This window comes from Pipistrellus hanaki (genome assembly GCF_964339955.1).
Source record: "Pipistrellus hanaki genome assembly, chromosome: 1".
Lineage (NCBI taxonomy): Eukaryota > Metazoa > Chordata > Mammalia > Chiroptera > Vespertilionidae > Pipistrellus > Pipistrellus hanaki.
The window spans coordinates 117717987-117732462 of record NC_140503.1 but is presented as its reverse complement, the minus strand read 5'-3'; the positions used below and the strand labels follow the sequence as shown (position 1 = coordinate 117732462).

General features: G+C 48.0%; 1 protein-coding gene across 3 annotated transcripts in view; it reads left to right on the top strand.

Moving 5' to 3' along the window:
* Positions 1–391: 391 nt before the first annotated feature.
* PDSS1 (decaprenyl diphosphate synthase subunit 1) overlaps positions 392–14476 on the top strand; it is a 43514-nt gene continuing 29429 nt past the window's right edge. For all 3 annotated transcript variants that reach the window (XM_084871081.1, XM_084871079.1, XM_084871080.1), the window contains exons 1-4: positions 392–586; positions 7486–7550; positions 9482–9602; positions 14234–14364. In XM_084871081.1, the coding sequence (XP_084727207.1) occupies positions 458–586; positions 7486–7550; positions 9482–9602; positions 14234–14364 (446 nt within the window). In that variant the 5' untranslated portion in view covers positions 392–457. The remainder of the gene's footprint in view (positions 587–7485; positions 7551–9481; positions 9603–14233; positions 14365–14476) is intronic.

Here is a 14476-nt window from a genome sequence, read left to right as displayed (position 1 = left end):
TTGGAGCCATTCTTCAGCCTGAATATGCAGAGAAGTTAGTGACTGGAGGGCTGGCGCACGGTGGCATTCCTGCTAACAGCCGGTCACCCCAATGAACTGTTTGCTCTGTTGGAGCTACCGACTCCCAGTGAACCCCAGGGAGCGTCGGGGAAAGACGGCTGGCCAGGGAGAGGGTCACGACTAGCTCCTCCCGGACCCTCGGCTGTCTGGGGGGCGAAGGGGCCCAGCCGCCGCGCACGCCTTCTCCAGTGGTCCCGGCGGGAAGGCGCCCAAGGCCGCGCGGCCGCCGCTAGGGGGCGCTGGCGGCCCCGCCGGGTGGGGCAGGGAGGGGGAAAGCGGGGAGGGCGAGAGAGGGGCTGAAGCTCTTCCTGTGCCAGGCTTCCGGCTCCGGGTCCCGGAGGAGGACCCTCGGGCCGAGGGCGGAGCCGCCGCCCGCCGCGACTTTCAGACTCGAACCATGGCCTCGAGCTGGTGGCGGTGGCGGCACGGCTGCTCCTGGAGGCCGGCGGCGCGGACCCCCGCGCCCGGAGCGCCTGGCCGCCAGGGCCCTCCCGCGCCGCCGCCCGCCGCCGCCGCCCGGGCGCAGGTGAGCCGCGGGGCGCGCCGGGAGGGGGGCGCGCAGAGGTCACGGCGCAATGACAGCCGCGCGGAATGAATGGGCGCGGGCGGCACGTGCGCCTGCGGGCTGCGCGGGGAGGCCGGGCCCGGGGCGCCTGGCTGGGCCGGGCCGCCGGGTGGGCCGCGGAGGGGGCTCCCAGCATCTGTCTGCCCAAAGTAGGGGCGCGCCGGGCCGAACTACAGAGCGATTCCCGGAGACGGAGAGGGTTTGCGGGTTGGGGAGGGAGCAGTGAGGGGCGGGGGAAAGGCCGGAGGAGGGGTCATATAGTCAGTCTCCTAACGTACGGTCTAAGTCCAGGCTGGAGATCGTCTGCAGCTGTTTCCTTTCGTGTTACACAGCCGCGGCTCCGGGAGAGCAGATCTTCACCGGGATGTTAGAGCCAAAGGCACTCTGAACCCTCTGAGATACGGAGGAGGGTCCAAGTGGCCTCGCTAGGCCTAAAGGTCTTGTGGAGGAAATAGGTCTGATCCGAGGGTGGACAGGTTTTCAGCCGAACGTAGTTGTTTCGGAGGGAGAGCTCACCTGGACCGGGTGCAAAGAGAAAAGCCCTGAGGATGTCAAGTAGAGAAACCTTGGGGTCATCTTTAATTTGACCTATGACTTCTTGAGGTAGAGTCACAATCTCGGCACTAACCATGGTTTTGACTCTTCCCTATTGCCTGTAGACCCAGACTCTTTTTTCTCCCTTTTCAGGCAGTGTAGCTCTTGTAATATGACACGTTTCAATGGCTCTGAGTGCTTTCTGCACTTTTTAGTGATTGATTTTCAACCTGCCATAGGCCCATGCTATTGAGCATAACTGCCCAGAATCTATGGGCTCACTCCTTTTTACAGGCTCTCTAGTCACATAGTAGTTGTATGTGTTCACCTCTCATTCCTCGAGGGTTTTTTTTTTGTGTGTGTGTGTATGTAGGATTCTTCTGTTTCAGTCCGATTTGGTACATTTCATATTCCCATGTACCCATCAAACTCAGTTTACCAATATGAAATAGTGCCAAAGTGGGTACATATCATGTCTTATGCATTTGGTGAGAGAATGGCAGCCGGGCCAGTAGATATCTATACTAATAAAAGGGTAATATGCTAATTAGACTGGATGTCTTTCAGATGACCTTTCAGACAAAGCCATGGTGGTGGGGCCAAGGGAGAGGCGGTTAGAGGCAATCAGGCAGGCAGGGGCAAGCAGTTAGGGTGATAAGGCCAGCAGGGGAGAGCAGTTAGGGGGATCAGAACTGCAGGCAGGTGAGCAGTTAGGAACCAGCGGTCAGGCCTGTGGGATAGGGCCTAAACCAGCAGTCAGACATCCCCTGAGGGGTCCCTGATTGGAGAGGGTGTGGGTCGGGCTGAAAACCCCACCCCCAGCCTGTGCACAGATTGCGCACCAGGCCTCTAGTCTATAATAAAGGGAGAATATGGGAAAAGAGCCTTAGGACTTGCTGGCATCCATTTTAGTGCTGTCCTGGCCAGGTTACAGATGATTCCAGTACCACAAATGAGGACATCATTTGGAGAGATGGATACACTTATCTATGCCACTGGATAAGATACTTATTTTCTTTGATGCTCCCTTTTTTTTAATTCCTCCCTTCCCCAGCAACTTTCATAGCAATGGAAAGGGTGCTTTCTTGGAGAGGATATGTCTTAGTGATCACAAGGAGGGTCTTCCCTGAGAATGCCAATGCCCTGTATTCCTGATTTGTGTGTCCGTGGTCAATTTCACTGTTAATTAATACATTAGCTTTTGGTATCTGCCTCAAGCTTTTGTTTGGTAAGTTCAAGTCTCTTAGGGCCTGATAGTCCTTGGGGACAAAGAGCAACAATAATAAAGCCACCTCCAGCTCTCCACCACAGCTCTGCTACTTCCTGGTGTCTGTACATTCTCCCGATCTCTCCATTGGTAATGTGAACAAGTCTTGTAATCAGGTAAAACCAGTGTGCATTAGATCAAGCCAAGTCACTTGTTAATATGTCTTTGATTCTTCCTCAGCTTTTTCTCTTTTTTAAAAAGGTAAGTTTTGCTTTAACCGTTTTTGGCTCAGTGGATAGAGCATCGTCGGCCTGTGGACTGAAGGATCCCAGGTTCGATTCTGGTCAAGGGCATGTACTTTGGTTGTGGGTACATCCCCAGTAGGGGGTGTGCAGGAAGCAGCTGATCGATGTTTCTCTCTCATGGATGTTTCTAACTCTCTATTCCTCTCCTGTCCTCTCTGTAAAAAAGTCAATAAAATACAAAGTAAGTTTACAGAGTTTATAGAAGGCAAGATTGACTTTCAGGGAGAGTATGTGATGGAATGAGGGGACAAAACCAGAATTGGACAATTGATTGTTGCTAATGCTAGTATTAGTACACCTAAGTGACAACAGTTCTAGTTTCACAACTCCCTTTCAATACTTTACAGTAGTCACCCTTATCCATGGTTTTGCATCCCAGTTTCAGTTACCTGTGGTCAACCGTGGTCCAAAAATATTAAACAGAAAATTCCAGAAATAAATAATTCGTAAGTTTTAAACTGCACTCTGTTCTGAGCAGTTGGATGAATTCTCACCCATTCCTGCTTTTTCCTACCCAGATATGAACCATCCCTTTGAGTAGTGTCTCCAGGCTGTATACACTACCCTATCCCTTTGTCACTGAGCAGACCTCTCAGTTAACAGACTGTCATGGTATCAAAATGCTTGTGTTCAAGTAACCCTTATTTTACTTAATAATTATTCCCATATATAAGAGTAGCGATGCTGGCAATTCATATATGCCAAAGGGAAGCTGTAAAGTGTTTCTTTTATGTAAAAAGGTGCACAAAATCTGTGCACAGTGATGGGGGGTCCCTCAGCCCAACCTGCACCCTCTCCAATCTGAGACCCCTTAGGACAGATTGCTAATGCTGCAACCCTTTAATACAGTTTCTCATGTTGTGGTGACCCCCAATCATAAAATTATTTTCATTGCTACTTCATAACTGTGTTGCTACTTCATTTATTTTATATATATGTATATATTTTATTGATTTTTTACAGAGAGGAAGAGAGAGGGATAGAGAGTTAGAAACATCGATGAGAGAGAATCACCGATCAGCTGCCTCTTGCACACCCCCTACTGGAGATGTGCCCGCAACCACGGTACGTACCCTTGACCAGAATCGAACCCAGGACCCTGCAGTCCACAGGCTGACACTCTATCCTCTGAGCCAAACTGGTTTCGGCTGTGTTACTACTTCATAATATTTGCCTCGACCCGCAGGTTGCGAACCGCTAGCAGGGTCACCTAAGACCATCGGAAAACACAGATATTTACATTACAATTAATAACAGTGGTAAAATTACAGTTATGAAGTAGCATCGAAAATAATTTTATGGTTGGGGGTCACCACACATGAGGAACTGTGTATTAAAGGGTCGCGGCATTAGGAAGGTTGAGAACCACTGCCTTAGGGGATGTCCAACTGCCAGTCAGACATGCCTCTTGCAATCTGAGACCGCTGGCTCCTAACCACTCCACCTGCCTGCCTGCCTGCCTGATTGCCCCTAACTGCTCACCTACCGGCCTGATCACCCTTAACCTCCTCTGCTTTGGCCCCACACCCGGGACCCAGGATTCCCTTCTCCAGCTCGCCACAGGCACCCAGGACCCGGGCTTCCCTTCCTCTAGCCAGCTGCAGGCACCCAGGACTGAGGCCGGCTTTGCCTGGGCCAGCTGCACCTGCAGGGGACCATGGATGGGCGGCTTCGCCCAGGCCACATCCAGGACCATGGGGCAGGCAGCTTGTCCCTCCCCCAGACCACACGGCTTGTCCCTGTCCCCGGCAGCCACCGCAGGCACTGGCACCCAGGGCAGGCAGCTTGTCCCGGCTTTGTCAGGAGGGATGTCCAGAGGTTGTCTGGAAGACGCTTGGTCTAATTAGCATATTATCCTTTTATTAGTACATACTTATATTAGAGGCCCGGTGCATGAATTTGTGCATGGGTGAGGTCCGGCAAGCCTGGCCAGGGGGAGGGGACATGGGTGGTTGGCCAGCCTACCTGCTGGTCGAACTCCTGGCTGAGGGGACAATTACATATTAGCCTTTATTATGTAGGATATACACTGAGTGGCCATATTATTATACATTCAAAGATTATAATAATCTGGCCACTCAATGTGTGTGTGTGTGTGTGTGTGTGTGTGTGTGTGTTTTAATAAAAAACATGACATATCTGTGGTTTCAGGTACCCACTAGGGGTCTTGGATGTATCCCCCATAGATAAGGAGGGGCTACTGTAATGCTGTTCTGAGTATCTCTAATCCTACTTTGGAAACATTGCCCTAAGATAGTCTTAAATAATTCCTAAGTTTTAAACTGCACTCTGTTCTGAAAAAGCTTGATTGAATAGGTACTATGTTAGATGTATACAGTGTAATACGCTCAGAGCTTTACTCTCTAAATTTTGAACCAAGATCCATCTTCCAAAGACCATGCTTTTAACAACTGTCACACTGCCTAGTGGTTAAAGCACTCTGTATTAGCTATGTCATTTTAACTCTTCATCCCAGGTTAAAGGTTAGATCTCATACTGAATAAATATAATAATAAATATAAATATAAATGCACCTTGAAAGGAGCAGTGGGCACAGAGGCGGGTCTCAGCCCATCCTCCACACCCCTGTTCAGCCCCTCCTGCCACAGCCCCTGGTCCCCTGTCTTCTGACAACCCCGCTCCCGCCTCTGATCCCACATGTTGACGGCGCAGAGCTATTGGAGCCAGCCGCCAGCAGCAAGTGTGAGTGGCGGCTGCTGCCCCAATCACAGGGGGAGGTAGAAAAGCCCTTAGGGGCAATCGGGGCCAGCAGTGGGTACAGGCACCCGGCAGGACTGCAGACACAGGAGCAAAGACTTTTTAGTAACCACCAAAGGCTCGCCTCGATGACAGCGCCTGGCACCCCACCTTGGTCTGGTGCCCTCACTCACCTGCTCAGCTGATGCCCACCATGTTATGCGCTCTGCCACCTGCTGCCAATGCCTGCCATGTTCCACATGCACCCCTGGTAGTCAGCACATGACATAGCAATTGGTTGGTTGTTCTGCTGTTTGGTCTATTTGCATATTAGGGTTTTATATATAGACTAGAGGCCCAGTGCACGAAATTTGTGCGTGGAGGGGGGGTGTCCCTTATCCTAGACTGCATCCTCTCCAATATAGGACCCCTTGAGGGATGTCCACATACCTGTTTAGCCCCAATTCTTGTGGGCTCCCAACTGCTTGCCTGCCTGCCTTCCTGATTGCCCATAACCACTTCTGCCTGCCAGTCTGATCACCCCCCTAACCACTCTGCTGCCAGCCTGATTGATGCCTAACTGCTCCCCTGCCAGCCCGTTTGCCCCTAACTGCCCTCCCCTTCATGCCTGGTCACCTCCAACTGCCCTGCCCTGCAGGCCTGGTCACCTCTAACTGCCCTCCCCTGCAGGTCTGGTCCCCCCCAACTGCTCTCCCCTACAGGCCTGGGTCCCACCCAATTGCCCTTCCCTTCAGGCCTGGTCACCCTCAACTTCCTTCCTCTGCCTGCCTGGTAACCTAACTGCCCTCCCCTGCAGGCTTGATCACCCACAACTGCCCTCCCTTGTAGGCCTGGTCCCTCTCAACTGCCCTCCCCTGCTGGCCATCTTGTAGTGGCCATCTTGTGTCCACATGGAGGCAGAATCTTTGACCACGGGGGGGGGGGGGGGGGCAGCCATCTTGTGTGTTGGAGTGATGGTCAATCTGCATATTATTCTTTTATTAGATAGGATAGAGGCTGAAACTGGTTTGGCTCGGTGGATAGAGCGTCAGCCTGCGGTCTGAAAGGTCCCGGGTTCGATTCCAGTCAAGGGCATGTACCTTGGTTGCAGGCACATCCCCAGTAGGGGGTGTGCAGGAGGCAGCTGATTGATGATTCTCTCTCATCAATGTTTCTAACTCTCTATCCCTCTTTCTTCCTCTCTGAAAAAAAATCAATAAAATATATTTAAAAAAAAAAAAAAGGTAGAATAGAGGTCTGGTGCATGGGTGGGAGCCAGCTAGTTTGCCCTGAAGGGTGTCCCGGATTAGGGTGAGGTTTCCCTTGGGGCATAGGGTGGCCTGGGCAAGGGGCCTGTGGTCATTTGCAGGCTGGCCACGCCCCTCAGTGACCCATGTGGAGGCCCTGGTATCTGGGAATTATATATCTTCTACAGTTGAAACTTTGTAGCCTGGAGCAGAGCCAAGCTTTCTGCTTGCTTTGTGGCGGCAGCCATTTCTGTTGGGATTTATGTATCTTCTATAATTGAAACGTTGTAGCTTTAAGTGGAGGTCTGGGCCGGCCAGGGTGTGTGGAAAGCTAGGCTTCCTCCATTGCCGGGGGCAACCCAAGCCTCCCTTCTGCTCTCTCTGTGGCCATAGCCATCTTGGTCGGCTTAATTTGCATACTTGCTCCTGACTGGCTGATGGGCGTGGTTTGTGGTGTGGTGAAGGTATAGTCAATTTGCATATTACTCTTTTATTAGATAGTATTAGGTGTATAGCATTGTGGTTTGACAGTCATATACTTTACAAAGTGTTCCTCCCCATATTTTCAGGACCCACCTGGCAACATGCATAGTTATTACAACAATATTAACTATATTCCCTTTGTTTTATTTTACATCCCCCATTGCTTCTCAGCCTTTTGGCTAAGGTCAAATATACTTTACATCCCTGTGATTATTTTGTAACTCCAATTTGTACTTCTCAATCCTTTCACCTTTTTCACCCAGTTCCCCAACGCCATGCCCCTCTGGCAACCATCAGTCTATCCTATGAGAGTTTTTATTTATCTAATATAATAAAAAAGTTTCTTATGAATATTCTTACAAGTTTCTTCATATTTTTATTTTATAGATGTCCTGTTTTTATCTTGTGAAGAGTTTAACAACTGCCTGTCTAAATATGTACAGTATATCACGGTAAGTTTATCATTTGTATTGCAACTACCGAAATTATTAGCCATATTGTCAGTAAATTTCTATTCTAAATTTGTTGGTCTAGTCCAACAAACTGAATTTGTTGTTTGGATAACTGCTATAATATCTGCTTTGTGTGATCTCTTCCTTTAAAAAAAATATCCTAATGTATAAAAACCCAGGGTTCATAACGTCCAAAACAACCGAAGGGTGGACTGACCAGAAGTCAGTGCTAGGCCAGTGGGTACTGCCACCCAGCACTGACTGCTGAGGGGGCTGCAGACCAGGCCCAGAGAGAGGCCTGGGGGAGATGCAGGGTCTGACCCATAGCCTCCGAGGCTGCTGTTGATCAGCCCTTGCCTCTCTCTTTCTCTTGGGACCTGGCCAGCAGCCACACCTCTCTTTCTCTCCGGCCTCTGCTGGGGCTGCTGATCAGTTCTGCCTCTCTGATCAAGCCCATTGATAGGCCTGGGATCACTGACTGGCATAGAAACTGACCAATCAGAACCAAATTTGGGTGAAGTGCGAGGAGTCAATGGCTGCCTATGAGGCGGAACTTTTGACACTGACTAGCATAGAAACTGACCAGTCAGAATCAAATCTAGGTGAAGTGCAAGGAGTCAATGGCTGCCTAGGAGGCAGAGCTTTTGACTCTGTCTGGCATAGAAACCAACCAATTAGAACCAAATCCAGGTGAAGTGCAAGGAGCCAATGGTTGCCTAGGAGGCGGAGCATTTGACACCGAGTGGCATAGAAACTGATCAATCATAACCTAATCTGGGTGAATTGCAAAGGCAGAACCTAAGGTGGAGGCTGAGGAGGGGGTTTAAGGGCAACAGCTGTTTGGTGTAAGGTGTAAGAAAGTGGTTCAATTTTTTAATGACCAGTTTGGCAGTGTAATACATATGGCTGGCTATCAGTCCAGATATAGGGATTATGTATTTTTGCTGCCAAGAGCCTCTTCTCCTGATGAAAAAGGCTTATCCCCCCCATTTAAGCAATCCTATACTATATAACCTATCTATACCACTAAAAGGGTAATATGCTAATTAGACCAGATAAACTGGACATCGATTTCTTTCCAAACAAAGCCATGGTTGTGGGGGCCATGGCAGAGGCCTTTAGGGGTGATCAGGCTGCAGTTTGGGGCGAGATCAGGCTGGCAGGGGAGGGCATTTGGGGGCGAGATCAGGCTGGCAGGGGAAGGCAGTTGGGGATGAGATCAGGCTGGTGGGGAGGGTCAGATGGGGGGAGCGAGATCAGGCCAGCGGGGGAGGGCTGTTGGGGGCAAGATCAAGCTGGCAGGGGAGGGCATTTGGGTGCGAAATCAGGCCTGCAAGGGAGGGCAGTTAGGGTTGATCAGGCAGGTAGGGGAGGGCAATGAGGGGCAGGCAGGCAGAGGCAGTTAGGGGCAATTAGGCAGGCAGACAGAGAAGTTATGGGGCAATCAGACAGGCATGCAGAAGGGTTGGGATAATCAGGCAGGTAGGCAGAGGCAGTTAGGGGCAATCAGGCAGGTGAATGGTTAGGAGCCAGTGGTCTCAGATTGTGAGAGGGATGTCCAATTGGAGAGGGTGCAGGCTGGGCTGACACTCCCCTCCCCTCCATGCATGAATTTTGTGCATCAGGCCACTAGTGGGAATATAATAAAACAACTCAGAACACAAGAAACATGGTTTAGTCTTTGATTTTGTGAGTTCTCGAGTCCTGGTTATAAAAATAAACAAACAGCACTATTATTTAGCAAGAATAAAATTCTGTATGTTTTCCTAATTTATAATGATCCTTTTAGATCAATGCTTAATTTCCAGCAAGTATCTGAGCTTAAGTTTTCTGTCATCTGAATATTATATATATATATATTTGCAAATGTGTGTATAATTCTTATAAAATTACACTCAGACTTACATTTTGTGCATTTGTGCTTGTCCCAGGCTCCATCACACAACATCGGCCGTGTTCTGTTACAGTAAACCTCGGAGTGGTGAGAAATACACCGATCCCTTTCAGCTTGGTAGGAGATATTTGAAAGGTCTGTATGAGGACATTAGGAAGGTAAGGAAGTTTTGAAGATGCTGTGAAGTATGTTGAACTTTTAGAGAGAGATAAGTATGTTGAACTTTTAGAATTATGAAAACAGGACGCTGGTTTCAGATATGTACAGAGCCATTGCAGACTTCGTAGTCAGATTTCAGAAATTTCTTGAGCAACGGCAGTGGGGCATATGGAGGACAGAACACGTTACGTCCAGAAAGCGGGTGTTGCAGAGGTTGGTACCTGAAGGAAATGGTACAGGTAGCACTTACCTGACAAGTGGGCTGTCTGACATTTTCTCTCCAATTCCTTCCCCTGTTCCACAACTACTGAAGCACCGCAGCCTCGTGGCTCCTGCTGTCGTCTCCCTTCTCTGGTCCTGAGTGTCAGCTGCCGGGCTGTGTTCATCATTAAGTGCTCTCCTCCCAAACAGTTCCAGTGGTTCCCAACCTCACTGTATTCCCAAATGCTGCCAGAAATGTCCACATGCCCCTCCTCAGCCTCCTTCCCCTTTCAGTCCTTATCAAGCTCCCCACTGGGCAGTTTTCACAGCAACACCACTTCCTACTTGACAGACCAAGTAGAGCCCGTGAAGGAGGCTCTCCCTCAGTGCCTGCTCTATCCGTGTGTAAGCTCCTTTGTGCCATCTACTGACGTGAACGTCCCTTCCTTTCCGGGACAGTCCCTGTACCTCTAGTTAAGCTTCATCCCCGCACCTTGGGCACTACCTCTACGGTTTCCTGTTCTCCTTGGCCTGCAGACTCTCGCTCTTTGTGTCTCTTTCCTATGCCTTTTAGGGTCTCCAGTTTGTTTGTGGTTAGGTTTTTTTTGTTTTGTTTTGTTTTGTTTTATATTTTTATTGATATCAAAGAAGAAGGAAGCAGGAGAGAATGATGAAAATCATTGATCAACTGCCTCCTGCACTCCCCCTACTGGGGATTGAACCCGTAGCTCCAGCATGTGCCCTTGACTGGAATCGAACTGGGGGTCTTTCAGTCCACAGGTCGACATTCTATCCACTGAACCAAACCAACTAGGGCTGTCTTTTTTGTTGTTGACTTCAGAGAGGAAGGGTGGTGAGGGAAAGAGAGATAGACACATCAATGATGAGAATCATTGATCAGCTGCCTTATGCACACCCCCTACTGGAGATCAAGCCTGCAACCTAGGCACATGCCCTTTACTGGAATCAAACCTGGGACCCTTCCATCCACAGACCGACACTCTGTCCACTGAGCACAAGCAGCTAGGGCTCATGTTTATCTTCTAAAGGACCATTCCTTGTCCTGGTGTCCTACCTCTTCCTTTCCATCACAGTATGCTTTTCCTCTGTCTTTATTTTTGCTCCTTCACATTCACCCCACCATCACACTAGGCCTTTCTTTCCAGCCTCTCAGAACCTGCCTTTGCCTAGGTCTTCAATAGCTTTCTTCTAATAAACCCAGTGGACACTTCAGTTTTTATCTTCCTTGACTTTTTTGAACATTGATCACTGTGGACCACTCCCACTCCATGAAACTTTTCCCCTGGCCTTGTTCTGATTCTTAGACCATTCTTCAGCCTGCTTCCTGAGTTTTTGTCCATCCCTTCCACCCTTCCCATTTAATGTGGCCATTCCTGGGGTTTTGTTGGCCCCTCTGTGACCTCAGTATACCTGTTCCCATGCTTACAACTCCCCAAAAATATCTCTATTCCAGATTAAATCATTGGTTTGAAAACTATACATCTAACTGCTCACTGGCAGCTCCATGTAGTGTCCATGACTATCTCAAATTTAACATATATGAATCTCTACTTCCCCCTCCTAACTGTCTTTTCTTCTATTTTTTCCAGGATCCCCAGTAGGATCCTCCACTCTTCCATCTCTTTCCCCCTCCACATATCCCGGTCCAAGCATGTCAAACTCAAAGGCTAACATGGGCCAAATAAACAAGATTTAAGTTTATGTGGGCCACAAAAACAAAAGCTTCAGTTTTCATAGAAACGTAGGTTTATTTCTATAGAGACATGCTGAATACAAAGGGCTGAAATAAATGAATAATTGTTAACATAAAATAATAGGACATTTTAATAAAAATTAATATTTTTTCTTGAACATTAACTTACTAGACACTGAATAACTGTACAAATTAGTAAGTGTAATGCAAATAAACCTATTTCTCTTGTTCTCCAAAAACAAAATATTCTTGTTGTGCACACCAAACAAGTCAGTACAAGACTAATGATGTGGTTGTTGGCTGCTAAAGTATTTGCTGCTAGTATTAGTGGAGAGAAAAGGTGCGCCTGCCCACAAGGTGTGTAAGAGAAATATATGAATGCAACACGATTATAGTAACCAGTCATCAGCAAACGTTGTAGTTTGTTATTTTTTTTTTTTAATTAACTTTTAAATATATTTTATTGATTTTTGTACAGAGAGGAAGGGAGAGAGATAGAGAGTTAGAAACATCGATGAGAGAGAGTTATCGATCAGCCTCTTGCACACCCCCTACTGGGGATATGCCCGCAACCAAGGTACATGCCCTTGACCAGAATCGAACCTGGGACCTTTCAGTCCCCAAGCCGACGCTCTATCCATTGAGCCAAACCGGTTTTGGCTGTAGTTTGTTATTAATAATTATGTGTAACAGGATACTACAACAATTAAGTTACAACATTTTAATTAAAACATTTCTTACATACTTTTATATTGGTTGGGCCACAAAAATGTTCATTGTGGGCCACATGTGGCCCGTGGGCCAAGAGTTTGACATGCTTGCCCTAGTCTGTTCCTGCCTCCAGTCCCACTGCCATAGGTTAGGCAACCCCATTTCTGTTGCTATCATCCTTGCTGTCCTCCTCATATCTCCACCTACTCATATTTTCACCTGAACTACTCATATCTCCAGTAGAATTTAAATGTGAGAATATTACTTTGATGGAAAAGGAAAAGCCTTTTGGACAATGATCATCATACTAATTAATGGCCCAAGCATGTAAAAATGGCCAGAGGTGCCTCCTATGTGATCCCAGGGTAACTGCTCTTCTCTCAGGGACAGCACCCGTCATGCTATTGTGTTTTATTGCAGTTACTGTTTTATTACTTCTCCCCATCTAGACTCTGAGCTCCTGTAGGCAAGGGGCCATCTTATCCTTGTAACCTCTACATTGGCACTCAGTCTATAACTTAGTTAATGACTGACCTGCTGTATGGTATCTCCTGTGCCTAGGAGGGTCCATTCCTTTGTGTGTGTGTGTCTTCTTTTGTATTTGTTCTCACCTGAGGATATTTTTTCCATTGATTTTTAGAGAGAGTACATGGGAGAGAAAGAGAGGGAAACATTGATGTGAGACACATTGTTTGGTTGCCTCCTGCACTTCCCCTGACTAGGGATGGAATCTACAACTGAAATACATGCACTTGACCCCAAATCAAACCCCCAACCCTTTGGTGCACAAGCCAACGGCCAGGACTCTGGGTCCATTTTTAGCTCCCACTGCTTCTGAGGGCTCAGCTGTGATTAATTCCAGCAAGTCCTTGTTCAGCAGGTAAAACACAAATGCCTCCATCACTTGGAAGGATCTCTCCTCTTCACAAATCAAAGCCTACTTATCCTTAATCCCAGGTCAAAGCTGATCTCCTCCAGGAAAAGTTTAGTTTTTTAGCCTACACTGCTCTCTTCTACTTAGAACTTACAGTGTATTTAATGTACAGCATTATTCAAGATATGACTGCCTTCTTTACTGAATATTTCTTTTTAAAAATAGTTGGATAGCCGTAGCCAGTTGCTCAGTGGTTAGAGAGTTGACCCGTGGAGAAGGGTCATGGGTTCAATTCTGGTCAAGGGCATGTACCTTGGTTGCAGGTTCGATTCCCAACAGGTTTGGGGAACATGGGGCACGTGCAGGAAGCAACCAATCCAAGTGTCTCTCTCACATTGATATTTCTCTCTCTGACTCTCCCCCTCCTTTCCACTCAATAGAAAAATATACTCAGGTGAGGGTTAACAAAAACAAACAACAAAAAACGGTTGGTTAGAATGTTGTCCCAATACACCAAGGTTGCGGGTTCCATCCCAGGTCAGGGCACATACAAAAATCAACCAATGAATGAGTAATTGGAACAACTAATCAATGTTGTTCTCTCTCTCCAAGATCAGTTTTAAAAAAGAAAAAAAAACATTTTGTCTCCCAACTCATTTGTAAGCTCCTCTCATCAGACAAACCACATGTTACATTTCCCTTTTGAATTTGCCGCTGCCGCTTCTCCCCGGCCACCATCTTACCTTCCTGCCGAATTCGGCACAGCTTCTCCCTCCCGGGACAGCCCCTGGCTCCCAAACCCCCGTCTTGGTTCCCTCCCCTCCTCTTCCCCACTGCTGCCAGCCGGTGGCCTGGGTAACCCTGAGCTTTCCCCCGCTTCCTGCTGCTCTTGGCGTCGCCGGGGCAGCGCCCGCTCTCACACTTACGCTGCTTGGAGCCAAGCCAGGCATGGCGTGTGGCCCCGGACGGGGCCGCCAGGGCTTTGGCCATACCATGGAGGAACCTTTTCCAACCGAGGGTTTAATTTCTCAATTAAGATGAAATCTCAGAAATCAAATCCATGTTGTGTAAAAGAAATTCTGGTGACTATGCAATTATGATGCCATATTGACACAGACTCTTTATTTCAGGAATTGCTCATATCTCCAATAGAACTTAAGGAAATGTCTGAGTACTACTTTGATGGAAAAGGAAAAGCCTTTCGACCAGTTATCGTGGTGCTAATGGCCCGAGCATGTAATAGCCATTATAACAACTCCCGGTGAGTCATCTACTTCTGCTGCACTGTCACCTTATATTGGCAGGTCTTCCTTCCCAAGGTCACCGTTTAGCTTCCTGTTTAAGATGTACCCTGCGCCTAAGAATTCGCTTTA